General features: G+C 33.7%; 1 protein-coding gene across 1 annotated transcript in view; it reads left to right on the top strand.

The window, feature by feature from the left end:
* The first annotated feature begins 539 nt into the window (after window positions 1-539).
* LOC111049273 (integral membrane protein GPR155-like) overlaps window positions 540-15,091 on the top strand; it is a 36,328-nt gene continuing 21,776 nt past the window's right edge. The window contains exons 1-4 of the mRNA XM_039440982.1: window positions 540-757; window positions 4,076-4,166; window positions 12,538-12,827; window positions 14,332-14,621. Of these exons, the coding sequence (XP_039296916.1) occupies window positions 4,087-4,166; window positions 12,538-12,827; window positions 14,332-14,621 (660 nt within the window). The 5' untranslated portion in view covers window positions 540-757; window positions 4,076-4,086. The remainder of the gene's footprint in view (window positions 758-4,075; window positions 4,167-12,537; window positions 12,828-14,331; window positions 14,622-15,091) is intronic.

Below are 15,091 nucleotides of genomic sequence, written 5' to 3'. Positions count from 1 at the left end.
ATCTATCTTTCAAACTATCTATCTTTCAATATTCTGCGAATTCCTCCACTATTTTACTGTCCTTTCGAGCCCAAAATCTATCAGTCTTTTTCAATAGTGGTATGTCATTTTCAATTTTGTTGTAGTCTTCCAGAGTGCATTTGTGTTGAAAGTTTCTTCTTTCCAGTTTTTGATTTCCCTTCTCAATTGTTGAGTCTTGTTGTTGAGAATTATCTAATCTGCTGCGTCCCGTGACTGCTTCCATCTCCTTCTTGCTCTTATTTTCTCTATCACTAGATCTTTTATCTCTTGGATAGTTTACTTCAGCTGTCCGATGATTACGCTCCCTTGTATTATATCATGCTGCTTTCTGAATAAGAGTGATGAAATTTTCAGCGTCTCTTCTATCTGTTGTTTGGTCCTCAATTGAACATTAACGTCTATTTCATTATCTAAATAGATTTCCTGGACTTCTAGGTTTAGTTTGTCTTTGAATCAATCTTTCTCTAATTGTGAGCACTACAGCAGAATGATCTGAGCTGATCTGATCAGAGTGATCTGATACAATTTGTTTGTATTGTTGTTGTTGTTTTTTTTTTGTTGTTGTTTGTATTGAAACTGTGTTTGAGCACATAAGATCAGATTTATTTTGGAAATAAATATATTTCTGTCTATCTGACAAAAATGACTTGATATTCTCTACAATATGAAAAAGTCAAGTAGATCTGGAATTTTATTGGTGTCTGTAGGCCAATAAGTTGAGGCTCATCGAAGAATGGTAAGTGCATCCTGATTAATTTATAGCATCTCTTAACTCTTTTTCTTTTGTGGATGATAACCGTGAACCCCATTCCACTTGCTTAGCATTACCACCAAAAATGAATCTATCACCCTTGTGCTCCAATATTGTTTTTCAAGGGTTTTTTTGAAATTGTATCTAGGTGGACAGTAGATTGCTCCAAACTTAAGATTTTGTGTGTTGTAATTCCTATTACTGTGATCTGAGATTCTATCTAACTGTAAATTGTATTCTTTGTAATGATTTACGTTGTCTTTGATTATAGATAAATAAATACGATTTTATTGCCGTTAAATTCTTAGAACAATAGGCAAAGTCAAATATTGAATACAGTACGATAAAAGATAAAATCAAGCTTTACAGCAACTGTACACAAGAATTACATTACTGAGTCTTAAAAATAATACAGTAAGTAAACTGTAAGTCAATTAGATTTTTCAAATAAAAATAATAGAATTAATTTGAATGCACAAAACATATTCCTTACAGCACAACTTGAACCTTTTGAACAATACATAAATACAAATAGAAACCTCTTAACTCTAAGCAGCATTTATTTCACTCTCAAAGAACTCTTCAACATTATAAAAAGGATTTATCACAAGCCAATTCAATAACCTTGTCTTAAATTATTTTCTCTCTTTAATATTAATTCTGTAGGTAATTTATTGTAAATTTTTATACAAAATGTATCATAACTTTTGACTGTTGTGGATAACCTCTGATAAGGAATATCAGACAATTTCTTGTGTTATGGCTATGAGTTTGATGTCTTAATTCAAATTGGATTAGTTTTATTAACATGCAATAATACTTTTTTGTAATTTATATGTAATAATTTACATATAATACTACATGTAAAAATTCACTATTGTCATTACTATAAGCTGAACAAAAAGAGGCTTACAATGTGCTAGTCTATTAGAATCAGTTAAAACCCTGAACACCTTCTTTTTCAATAATAAAATATTTTCTGCATGACTACTATTTCCCCACAGTAGTATGCCATATGTTGCAATACTCTGAAAAAGGCAAAATATGTTGATTTCAAATAATTATCTGGAACATGGTTTTTCAGTTGTCTGATCAGATAAATCACTCTTGAAAGCTTGCTTGATATATAACTAATATGAACTTCCCAAGTCAAATATCTGTCAATGAATATCCCAAAAATTTTACATTGCTTATTGTATCCACACAATCTAAGCTACCTTCAAGGGTGAAGTACATAGTTTGTGTTTTATTCTGGTTGAGCATGTAGCCGTTAGCCGTACCATGTCGCTATCATTATACACTGCCCCCATGAGCTTTGTAGTCTGGATCAATAGTTTGATATATTCTATAGCCTTATATTTTCAAAAATTAATCAGTTAAAAGAGTTTCAGACACTAAGCATATATCCATTTCATTTTACTCTAAAAATATTTCTAATTCAAGTTTCAATTTCTAATGCCGTTAGCATTTCAAGATCTCTCGACTCCATCTACTTGTTTGAGGTTTGTTTAGTACAGGTGAAGCAGTTTCTAAAATATCGAGCTTTTAGAAAAACTATCCAGCTTGATCATTTTCTCTTTCAAAATTGAAGTAATTTTGATCCATCCATACTATTTGGCCAGGTTTTTTTGGTCTGGTCATCACAGGTCGTTGCTAACCATTTTCTTACTTGTGTTTACTGTAGTTTGAATGTTAGATTTTGTTCTTATTCAGATTATCCCTTTTTTGTAGTTTTTGGCAACTACCAGATACTGCTAGAGTAGTTATTCATTCATTCATTTATTGTATAAAATACTATAATCATAATACAATTAAGTAGTATCCAATAATAGACCACTCTAGAATCACAGATCATTTTATCACCGTTTTGGGTTCATAATGATGTTCGGGAGCGAGTGAGTAATCCACACGAAACCGATTCCACAAAACAAAAAACAATCAATTTAGTTGGTCTAAGAACATGTCTAACAGAGAAGCACTGGGAGGGAGGTCCTTGGAAGTAATGACAAAGATATGGTTTACGAAAAATTTATAGAAATTTTACAACGCCACAAGGATAATTTTTATTGGAATGATAAAATATATTTAAAATGAATAGACAACATTTTTATGTTCATATTGGTCTTCCGAATTATTTTATAATAATAGCTACTAGCAATAGCTGTGGTTCAGCCCGACTATCAATATTATTTTTTTAATAAATTAATTTGTTAATTCACATGTAATGAATTTGTTTTTTAATCTTACTTTAATCATTTTTTTCGGACAATCATAGTCAATCTCTTGAATATCTTTCGTGGTTAGCTAATCTCATTTAGAAGCTTCAATAATTTACTTCCCTTCTTACTTTAGATTTCCATTTGTAGATTTTTCCAAATTTTACTATTCCCTTAATTATTATTATTAGCGTATGGCTTTGAATGGCGGGGAGACCCAGGGGTAGTTCCACCTCGCCGTATATAGTCCAAAGTTCCCTAATGGGAAACCGGACACTAAGGTTATAGTGAGCACAATACTTTAAATGTACACTTTTCACTTCGGAATAAAGTTCATTTTGATGTTAAAAAGTCCAAACATAAAAACAAAACACAAAACCACTAAGCCAAATTTAGAAAATATTGAATTTAGACAATAAATTTAGAGCCGAAAATTTATAGCACGTAACAATTTTGTCATGGCAACAATTTATTCCCTTAAATCTTTCCAGGTTATCTTATCAACCCTTTATCATGTTATGTAGTCATCAACCCAAATATTTATAATAGAATCAATATCTACTGTACAGTACCTCATAATAATTATTGAATCCCAGAGACCTATCTTCTATCTGTGAATGTCATATTGAAATTGCTCCCACATCTTCTAGAAATTTGAATCACAATTTTCATGATATTCCTGTTCCATTCACTCCACTGCGAGCTGAATATCTCGTATATGAGTGAGTGAGTGTTTATGAGAGTGAGCCATCTCTTCAATTTATTGTTCCTTCACTCTAGTTTTTCGCTTACAGCCTCTTCACTTGAGATTGCATCAATGTGCAACGTTAAGCCCTATTGCTATTAATTCGCTCGATTATACTCAGTCGTTGTATCATTGAAACACATATCCGCTTCCCTATTCTGTAATCTTCAATCTAGACCAAGACCATGTTGCCTGTTGTGTTTGACTTACCACATTAAACTTAGTGAGACGTACTTTATGCATTAATTCACAATTTTTGCATACGGTATTCATTGAAATTAGACTACTACTTCTGTACGCCTTAGTATTTTGTGTGATTTGAATTTGAATGTTGTTTTTCAGATTAATTTTACATGATGACCGCTGAACCTGATAGTGCCCTCGATAATCTATATCCTGCTTTATTGGAATGCTTTCTTGTCATCATATGTGGGTAAGTTCATCCTTATATTCTATATTTGAACGTTAGTAGCTTACACAATTATTATCAATAATTCATCAAGTTTTTTCGAAGCCTACTGCGTAATTTGTTCTGTGCATTCAATGAAAAATGGCGTGCACAAAATATTCAATTAACATTTTCAGGCGAAGATTGGGACTAAAGGTGAATACTTTATGAAATAAAAACACACATATATTGTCAAATTCTATATTCATACGGTTCTATAACATTGACAGTGACTCAGTCGTATTTTTGAATAATTTATGTATTGGCCTCTTTATATTTGAATAGCTGAAAATTCAATTCATATTTGAAAGTATTTGTAAGAAAAAATGAAGAGATTTATTTATGGACATCTATTATTCAACTGGTACAGAAAAGAATGCGGCCGTGCTTTAAATTTTAATGATTTCTTGTAATTATAGAAGCAAAATAATTAAAAATCTTTATCCTGGATTTGAGATCATCAAGAATACACTATCAATATTCAATGTTGTTTTTCACTGAAATTATCTCGGCAATAAAACCTCTCAAAAGTTTAACAATCGTTTCGAATAACTGACAATACTTGATAAATGCTATTTTTGTGTTGATTTTCAGTTGGCTTTCAAGGTTTTGCATTTTTTACCACATCAGACATGTATCAAGATTCATTCTTTGTCCAGGGAAGATTAAATATTATATTTTAGAATCTATTATTGAGAAAGATAAAAGATTAATTTTTCTACAGCTTACGTTACACATTTGTTAATATCTCAATGACTATTGTTGGATAAATTCTATAGAGAATAAGAGAATCGAATATAGTTCATAGATGTTGCTTATTGTTTGAAAGCGCTGACATTGGTTTTCATTATCGATTGCAAACTAGAAATGGTTACTCATTTGAAATGGAAAACTGGAATAGTGTTAGCATGAAGTAATGGGCTGTGTGAAAATCCACTGTTTTTGTTGGCATATTGCATTAATTGTCTCCATGGTTCATTGACTTGAACATGGTTATGACTGTTGGTTTCTCACAACATTGCTATGTCATGATAGTGACAATTCTTAGAGAGTACTATTAATCAATGTCTAGCCTATCTGTATTTAAGTGATTGGGCGACTGGACATAGTTTTTAAAATTTGAAACTTTATTTTTACAAAACTACAAAAACCGAATTACAAGTTGGTGAGCGAAGTATTCTCATCGAGTGATTGAGCCGTATTCAGTAAAGTGAAGGATATCCTTCCAAGTAAAAGGTAGGAGTATAAGGTTATCCTTGTGGAGTAAAAGGTAGAAGTATAAGCATTTCCTTTTCTCCGTATTCATAACGATTACCTTATACTTGAAGGATATCCTTCTAGCAAAAAAGTAAACCTCCACCTTTTACTTTCCTCTATATCTTGGAGTCATGCCCACTAACGTCTACACTAGTGAACATTTCTTTAGCATTACAAGTGGCTTAAACATTCAGGGTAGATCTTTTCAAATTAGGTAAGAGATTAATTCATGAAACTATATGGATAAATTCTTCATTTTGATTGTATTGTTTATTGAATAAAACAAAAATATCAATTTTTGAGAAAATTATCCGATTTACTAGAAATTACCAAAATAATTCAAGTTAGTTGAGTTATTTTTGGTAAATTAAATAACTTTCACAAAATAGTTATTTGTGCAACTAGTGCGCAAAGTGACAGTTTGCTGCACCGAAAGAAACGTTTACGCACGAGCCGTAGGCGAGGGCGGAATGGTTTCTTGAGTGCAGCAGAGGAACTTTGCGCACATATTTCACATTAAATTTTTCCTACAGTTGCCATTGAATATGAAAAGTGGTTGATTATGGGTAAAATGATGGCTGAAATCCATCAAATGTTTGTCTTTATAATTTTGTTATTAATAACAACTTTAATTTATTCTAAACTTGATAATCCAATTGAAAATCAATAATCGATAATTTATTCAAATTAAAAATTAAATTAATCCAATCAATTTGAAAATTTGAATAGTTTTGAGTAAATCTTAATTTCTAAATAATTTTTTTTTATGAATGAAAAAAATATTATTTGAAATAATGAATAATTATATTCAAAATGTATAATTTAATGAGTTCTCATTTTTATTTATTTGAAAATCAGAAAAAATATAGATAGAACAAATTCGCATTCAAAATACACGCCAACAATGTCAACAGCTGATTGGGATGGCTGCAATATAATACACAAAGTATTAAGAGTACCCAAAGTAATACTTTGAGCACTAGTGCGGAAAAGTGATTCTTTGCGTTCTGTAATCAGTGCAGGAATGGTCACTTTTCAATGTAACTGTAGGAAAATTGATATTTTTAGAAAATGTTTGCCTTATTCAATCAACAATATCATGAAGAATTTATCCTCAAAATTTCATGGATATATCTCTCACCGAATGATCTTGCCCAAGAATCTTAAACTTTAGGCGCTCATATCTCAAAAAGTAACGATCGAAAAAAAATTGTATTCCGAGAAAACTTTTTAATTTTGATAGCTTGATAGCATAAAAATAAAAAAAACTTCGAAAAATATCACCAGTAAAAAGTTTTTTTTATCGTATTGCACAGTCCACCCACACATGTCGAACCGAACTCGAACAACGCAGCAAACCGCCCAATCAACCGTGCATCGCGCCGTGCAGCGAACCGCAAAAAGAATTTAAACAATTTGTTCGGAGAAAAAGCTAGATGTTTTATTTTTCAATCATGAACCCGCTTTGTGATTTTGAATATATTGGAGTTCATTGAAATAAATAAGAGTATGGAATTCACCTAATCAATTAGTCAATTTATGATTAGTAAATTAGATTCATCATCAGTATAAAATAGTAAGATGTTTATAATTTTAAATGAAATAATTTAATGAAACGAATTGTCATGTTACTGGGTTCATGGTCAACACTCCACAATACTCTTTGTGGAGAGTATTCACTGTTAAATGTGTAAATGAATTTTATAAATTTGTATTATGTTTTGTGAATAAAAAGTTATGTGATTTGATTTGAACAATATTGGAATTTATCCATTCATTAGTTTTTCAGAAGTTATTCTATTTGAATTCTCCAGAACATAAATTTAATAAAATAAGAAGATAGGCCTATACTTCTGTATTCATGTTCAACAGTACAGCGAACGGTTAAAAAAGCGACGAGCGGGGCGGCGAACGGTTAACAGCTGATTTTTAAAATTATGAACTGATTATGTTCGCTGCACGGTGCGATGTACTTCGGATTGCGCGGTTCGCTGCACTGTTCGAGGTTCGGTTCGGCATGAGTGGACGTACCTCAATGTGCAAGTATGCTGTCAATCACTGCATTCACAGTCCGAGATTCAGTTGATAGACTATTACCAAGTTTACTTAGTCTATGCCAGAATCACTGATGTAACACAGACAAACCTTCATCCTATGAACAGATGACAAAGCATCTTCCCGAGTTTCATCATTTGTTACTAAGAATCTGTCAGCAAGCCACTGTACATTTACTTTTTCAAAGCGGTATAATGCTTTAAATTCACGAAAAAGTGTAGGTAAGCGGGTCTTGTAATACATTACGTCCCTCATATCCACAATATCTGCCATCGCGTCAAAAATCTTGAAAACAACCGTTCACTAGTACCAAAATGAGTTTGCTCTTGACCAGACTCATAATTTTTGAAGGATTTTATGTGAAGTAAATGGTCTAGTTTATGAATACCCATTTTCTTTTCCACGAGTATAAGGATAAGCTATTGCTCTAGAAGAACAAGTTTTTCCTCGAAATTATTATGAATAGAAGTAGAAGGATTTCCTTCAGATTTCACAAGTATAAGCATATCCTTTTATTATGTATACGGCCCATTGTATAGAAGCAACTAAAAATTATTAATCTTGAACGAGGAAATCAATGCACAGTCAGCTAGTTACTATAACAATGGGGTTTAGTATTACTTACAGATATCTAACTTTTGTCAATATTTGCTGACTACAAATCTAGAATATAAAATAATTGATAGAATTATTTGAATTATGACATCATATGAAATGAAATCATTACATCGCAAATAATGATAGATATCATTTTCAAATCACCACAGTTAATGAGATCATCATTTTAAACATAATGAATCATTTATTTTTATTCATGTCATCCAATAATGTACAATAATTCAACTCAACAAAAGATCTTATTCCGTTAACTGTCTTTTTTTATAATCCATATCTTAATTCAAATTTAGCTTATTTTAGCAGAGGCGAGGCGTCCGGTCATCTCAGGATTCGCCGATAATCGGACAGAAATTGATATGTGTAATGTGTATATTATTCAATTGAAAATATTTAAAATAAATACAAAAAAAGGTGAAGAAACCAAAAGAGAAACGTTTTTTGCGAGCGCGCCAAGTTTGAATAAAGTAGACTACTGCATCATCAGTTCCATCCGTTCAATTTGCTTCTCAAAAAATATGCGATTCCAGTAATGCTATTTAGCATTGGTTACCACCACTCTTCTTCATCATCACTCTCCCTCTCCCCGTAAATGATGTTGGAGTAAACGCTCAAACACATCGCTATATTCTGCGATTCCACTGTCCCGCGCCAGTGTTAACCGTACGATAATTATTTTGTTTGAAATTTTTTATTGATAACTATTATTATTTCTTCTATGTTTGGTTTTGAAGCATTCTAAATTTAAAAATATACTTTTTGAAAATAATTAAAGACAGTGAAATTTTGTGAAGTGAAGAACTAGGCCTACAAGCCAACCTATGTCGGACTATGTGTAACCTTATCTAAATTTGGGAGAGGAATAGCACAAGGTTACCTTATTTTTTCTCTCCCTGTAATTTTTAATGATGTACTTGTTGTATGAATCAATAATTAATTCTAATTATTGACGGCCAGTTTCCGAGCTTGAGATCTAGCCAAGTTTCTAGACTTCTCAACTCTAGGATTTTGAATAGTAAGTTTATCTTATACTAGATGTCTTCTTGCTCGATGAATAATCGTTCAAAATGAAACATTAGGTATCTTTTAAGTAGGAGAGGGGGTGCAGCTTTCATTCAAACTTTTAACTGTATTGTTCCTGGAGATGACTGAGCCCAAAAGTCACGCCTCGCCCCTGTATTTTAGGTATTTGAAATTCAAATTTCAATTTATTTTTTCAAACACAAGTTTAACACAAATTAACAAAAAGAATACATGCAAACAACAACAACAATCACAATAAAAAGAATAGTGGTGAAAAAAGGTGGAGGATTGAAGGGTTTTTCCAACTATGGTTATCCATTACTAGGAAAACCTTCAATCCTTAAAAAGGTATTAGAACCAGCGATTTGCACTGAGGAAAATTCAACTCATTTTTAATTTGAAAATAGTAATCATGAATATTATACAATTAAAGTTTTAAAAAAATTCAATCTCTGAATGAACTGGAATATTATGAACCAAAAACCATAAACACTATTACAGAAAACTATTACTGTAGAACTATCCACACAAATATTTCCCAGTAATTTATGCATAACTTTTTTTGAAAACATCACGTTGATCAATAACATAATAATTATCCTTCATCAATTGAAGACTGCTGCAAAACTATAAGTATAAGCTAGTTAGGTCACTTGAAACTTCAGTATTAACCCAAAGCATAAACATTCAATCAATGCTGAAAGTTTGAAGTGACTCTTAATGATAGTGATTGAAGTATCAGATTATTATAAATCAATTTACAGTACTGTATTAATAATATTTTTATCAATGTGGTGTTGGTATCAATTTATTATTAGATTTACTATCAACGGTCGCCTGCTACTGTTTATCATGTACTTGATATTACCTTCTACTACTTATTTCGTTTTCAATTGTGTCAAGTTTTCATTTCTATTATTGTAAGGACAAAAATATGGTCTTTCCTGGTTATCTCTTATGATAAATGAATATTGGTTCAATTTTGATTCGGATTGCACCAAAGCATACTATATTTTTCTGTTTTTATATTAAGATATTTTGTAGCATACAGCATATTTCGAATATGAACGACTTGATATTATCAAAACCACTTCTGTAATTTATTAAGACAATTTGAGATATTTGGTTTGGTTGTTGTTACACCAGAATCAGCTGTAGTTAATCATTATCAATTTCTAGATAACTCCAGAGACAATTCGAGATACTAGTTTCCAACTTTACATCATTGTCTGTCTACCTCTAGTTTATAATTATTATCAATCACCAGATAGGAGTTAACTAGAGATTGATCAATGGTGTACTAATACCAACACTATACTAACGAAAACTGACAACTGAAAAACAAATTATCTTGATATAGACCTATTTGTGGATTTGACAATATCGAATCATTTTCATTTGATATGGATATATCTACCAGAAAATCAACATTCACTACAACACAGGCAATTTCTATTTTCCATATATACGGTTTAAATTGCTCTTTTATTTTGTTGAAAGTTTGTGATTCACCCCACTCAGTCTAGGCCTCGGGGCGTTTCTTGTAAAATTTCATTCATGTTATAGAACCTTAATTACTATAATTGTAAAACTTTTTTGTTTCCATGATAAGATATTGATTTGGACATATACGAACTCCACCCCGGGGTCAAATGGAAGCGAATCATGGCTTCTACACACTTTTTGTGCGTCGTGACGTCATCACTGTTTGTCATATATTGTCCCGCTCTCACTCAGTCAAAAAAAAAACGTTACTGCATCCGATAACCATCTGCGTTATCATGAAAATTCATATCCGATTAGTCCAAATTCCTTTGGACCCGAGTGTAGACATGTTCTAGAGATCTTCGTTGTTTAGTTCGTCATTACACAGTCATATATATGTACATATTATATATATGATATCATGGATATTAAACCAAATTTTATCAAATATTTAAATTCCCTAATGACTATTAAATACTATATTCCATAAACAATGGAATATTCATAATCATACCCCCTCAGTCAACGTTTCAGTAATTAGCACATCTTCTCTTTCAGTCTGTCACCATGAATGAGAATAAAAACAGTGCCAATATGTTTTCTATGCTGAGTGAAAGAGGTTCCTAGTTATTGGTGTTTGAAGGTTTCAAGTTATTGAAAAATAGGGGAGCGAAACAAGCGAGTGATGTCATCAATAACGTTCACTTTATACATAAGCATTCCGACCGCGGGGCGCAGTTCGTAGATTCCCATTGATTTTTCTGTTATTGTACAATTTTTGAGATTCATAATAATTTTTTAATTTGAAATAATCCTTTTCTAAGAAATAATGTATTGATTTGTCAAGTAATATGCATAATTTGATTCCGTAATGCTTGGATTGTATTAAGTTCACCTTAACGTTTGAACATTCTCTGCTTTCCCCAATTATATTCTTATTCTAACTTCTTATCATCATATTTTATTTATTTTTATACGTATTTCAATTTTCCCCCTTAGCTTTACAGGCTATAGGCTAGGGTGGACTTTGGCTTCATCCACAACATTCCTCCAAACCTCTCTGTCATCATCAATCAACCTTCTCCATCCTCCATAACCCATCTTTACTAAATCATCTCTAATCTCATCCTCCCATCGTATTCTTGGTCTGCCCCTTTTTCTTCTTGCGTAAAGCTTCTCTTTAAGCACTATTTTTGGCATTCTGGTCTCATTCATCCTGAGAACATTCCCAAACCATCTCAGCCTCTGTGCCTTTATAAGGCGTATAATACTGTGGTCTCTTATTAATGTATCAAGTTCAGAATTGTTTCTCCTTATTTTACGGGACCATACATTTTTCTGAGCACTTTCCGTTCAAATACACTTAAGTTGTGATTGTCTTCCTTAGTCAAAGTCCACGATTCAGAGTCATATGTGATAATTACAGGTCTTATAAGGGATTAATAAATTTAGAGTTTAGTAATTCTACTGATGAGCTTGTTTTTTAGAAGCTTCATGTTGCTGTGTTATGCTCTATTTCCTGAAATTCTACTTTTAACTACCTACTTCTGCTTTTTTATAAATTTTCTTATACATTTTGTGAGTTGCATGTACTGTATTTCTTATTTTTTAGTAACTTTCTTAATATTATTTTGAATAGTAGCATAGCCACCTCTAATACAAGGCCCCGGCCTACGATATTGCAAAGTCGCAGTGTAGGCCTAGAATGTAATACATGATTGGTGAAAAAGATCAGCTGGTATTTTTCTAAATCTTTTTTACCAATCATGTATTAGATTCTAGGCCTACACTGCGACGTTGCAATATCGCAGGCCGGGGCCTTATATTAGAGGTGGCTATGATAGTAGTGAAGGCTGTTTTGAGTTTTATGCCTGTAGTCATCCTTGTTTTCGTGATGAATAAATGAATAAATAATGTCTAGGTACCTAGCCGGCCGCCTGGGGCTGGTGTCACAGCAGCAGCATGGCGCCCTGAACACGCTAGTGGGCACTTTCAGCCTGCCGTCGCTGCTGTTCCTGTCGCTGGCCGAGCTGAAGCTGTCGCAGGTCTCCTGGCTGTTCCTGCTCAGCCTCCTCGTGTCCAAGGCCATCATCTTCGTCAGCGTCGCCGTCCTCACGCTGCTCGTCACCCGCCCTGTCGACCCGGCGCGCGCCGGCCTCTACGCCATCTTCTGCACGCAGTCTAATGACTTCGCCATCGGATATCCCATCAGTAAGTCTAACCACATTACAACCAATCATTACTAAACGAAACCCCAAAGTTAAATTACGTTGTAAACAAATGCAATTTCTCAATAATTTCAATCTGTAATAATTAATTTATTATGCCGCATCTAAATGCTGGCTCAATGGAGGCCAATGTTGACCAGTGCCAATGTGTGGATATGGCTAGTTTGCCAGGGCTGGCCAAGATGTGTACTAGGCATCACCATACTAGGCCAGTCACATTGACAATTTCTGTCAGTTCCACATTGTCAATATCGTTTTTATTCCACCTTAATAATTAACTTCTACTCCATTGTTACTTGAAAAATGATTATAGTGGAACTCCAATTTGAAATTATTGGAACCGTACCCCATTAGGTTAACCAAATTTTTGTATAATTGTAGTTTTCACAAGAAATAAGGAAGGTTAGATGTAAACTACATGAAATATAACATACTTTAATCATAACTGGTTAAATACTTTCTTTATAAATATTGAACTTTGCTTTCAAGATTGAGTTAACCCTAGTAAAAATCACTATACACTGTCCAAACTGCCATGAGCCCTGAAAAATTAAGCCGACCCTCGCTCCCCCACGCGCAGGCACACACGCCCGGCCCACCTGTTCCACTGATATACAATGTATACTATGTAGTATACAGGTAGGCAGACCGTCCCTTTACTCACACACACAAAAGGAGACTGCGCTTGTATGTTGAATAGTAGGAGGGTCGGCCTAATCCTTCAGAGCTCATGCCTGTTTGGACAGAGTATAGTAGTTATTGTCTTGTATTGTCACGGGCGACTGCGTGACGTAGCGGAAATGTCGCATACTTTTTTCTAAAAGTGATTCGGTTAATTGGAGTTCTACTGTTGTTAATTAAGTAATTTTTCAAATTTTAATGAGTGTAAAACTCTGATAGGCAGACAAAGAATACCATTGATTATTATCGGTGGGTTCACACATAACTTTTAGTGTGGTGATGTGTAATCACTACCATAACCAATGTTATTAGAAGTCTGCCCATCAGAGGTGGGTTTCATAGGCTCTAATGATAGTTTTTACAATCGGTAAGAAGGCTGCAAATTAATTGACAAACACTGAATACTCCCATGAGAACCAATAGTATTTCCTTGCAGTCGAGCAGGAGCATTATTTGTAAAACATGACTTCACTTGATAAAATAACACATGATAATAACATGGGAATGCTCTAATTGGGCAAAACCACAGCCACCTCTAATACAAGGCCCCGGCCTACGATATTGCAACGTGAAAAAGATTTTAAAAAATACCAGCTGATCTTTTTACCAATAATGTATTAGATTCTAGGCCTACACTGCGATGTTGTAATATCGTAGGCCGGGGCCTTGTATTACAGGTGGCTATGGCAAAACTGCTACCTATTACGCATCCTATTAAAAAATCCGTTGACCGTAAAAAATAATAGAATTTGGGTTTGCGATCTCTTTGATGGAAGCTACTAATAATCGATTATTGCGTTGATCAGTTTCAGCGCTATACCAGAAGATCCACCCGGACTTTGTGAGCTACCTTTACCTGGTGGCGCCCGTCAACCTGGTCATCCTCAACCCATTCGGCTTCGTGCTGATGGAGATCGGCAAGCGGCGCTCCCTCCCCCCCGACAGCCGCCAGCGCCCCGCCTCCTGTTGGCACGTGACCGGCGTCATCCTCTGGAACATCGTCGCCAACCCCATCGTCTTCATGACGGCGCTCGGCATCGCCGGCAACTTCGTCTTCGGCGGGAATGTTCCGCCACTCATCAGCTGTGTCCTCAATGTCAGTTCACTTCTAAATATTTGTTTTTATTTATACCGGGTTGGTCGGAGACGAACGGCAATCATATTAAAAAAAGAAAAAGGTTAGGTTGGAATTATAGTTAGGATTCGGGAGAAGTTAGTTTAAGGTTGAAAGATAGGTTAGGGAAAGATTAGGGGTTAGGATTTCATATTAAAAAAGGCTATGTTGGAGTTATAGTAAGGTTCCGGGAGAAGTTAGTTTAAGGTTGAAAGATAGGTTAGGGAAAGATTAGAGGTTAGGATTTCATATTGAAAAAAGGCTATGTTGGAATTATAGTTAGGGTCCGGGAGACGTTAGTTTAAGGTTGATGGATAGGTTAGGGAGAGATTAGTGGTTAGGTTTTTGCTTTTAAATGGCATTATTATTCAGAATTATTTGATCATTTTGAAATTTCGAAATAGGAATTTTGTCATTGTTGTTGATAAAACACCCACTGGAGCGCTGAAGGC

The sequence above is a fragment of the Nilaparvata lugens genome, chromosome 1 (genome assembly GCF_014356525.2).
Source record: "Nilaparvata lugens isolate BPH chromosome 1, ASM1435652v1, whole genome shotgun sequence".
NCBI classification, from domain to species: domain Eukaryota; kingdom Metazoa; phylum Arthropoda; class Insecta; order Hemiptera; family Delphacidae; genus Nilaparvata; species Nilaparvata lugens.
This window is presented reverse-complemented; position numbering and strand designations above follow the sequence as displayed.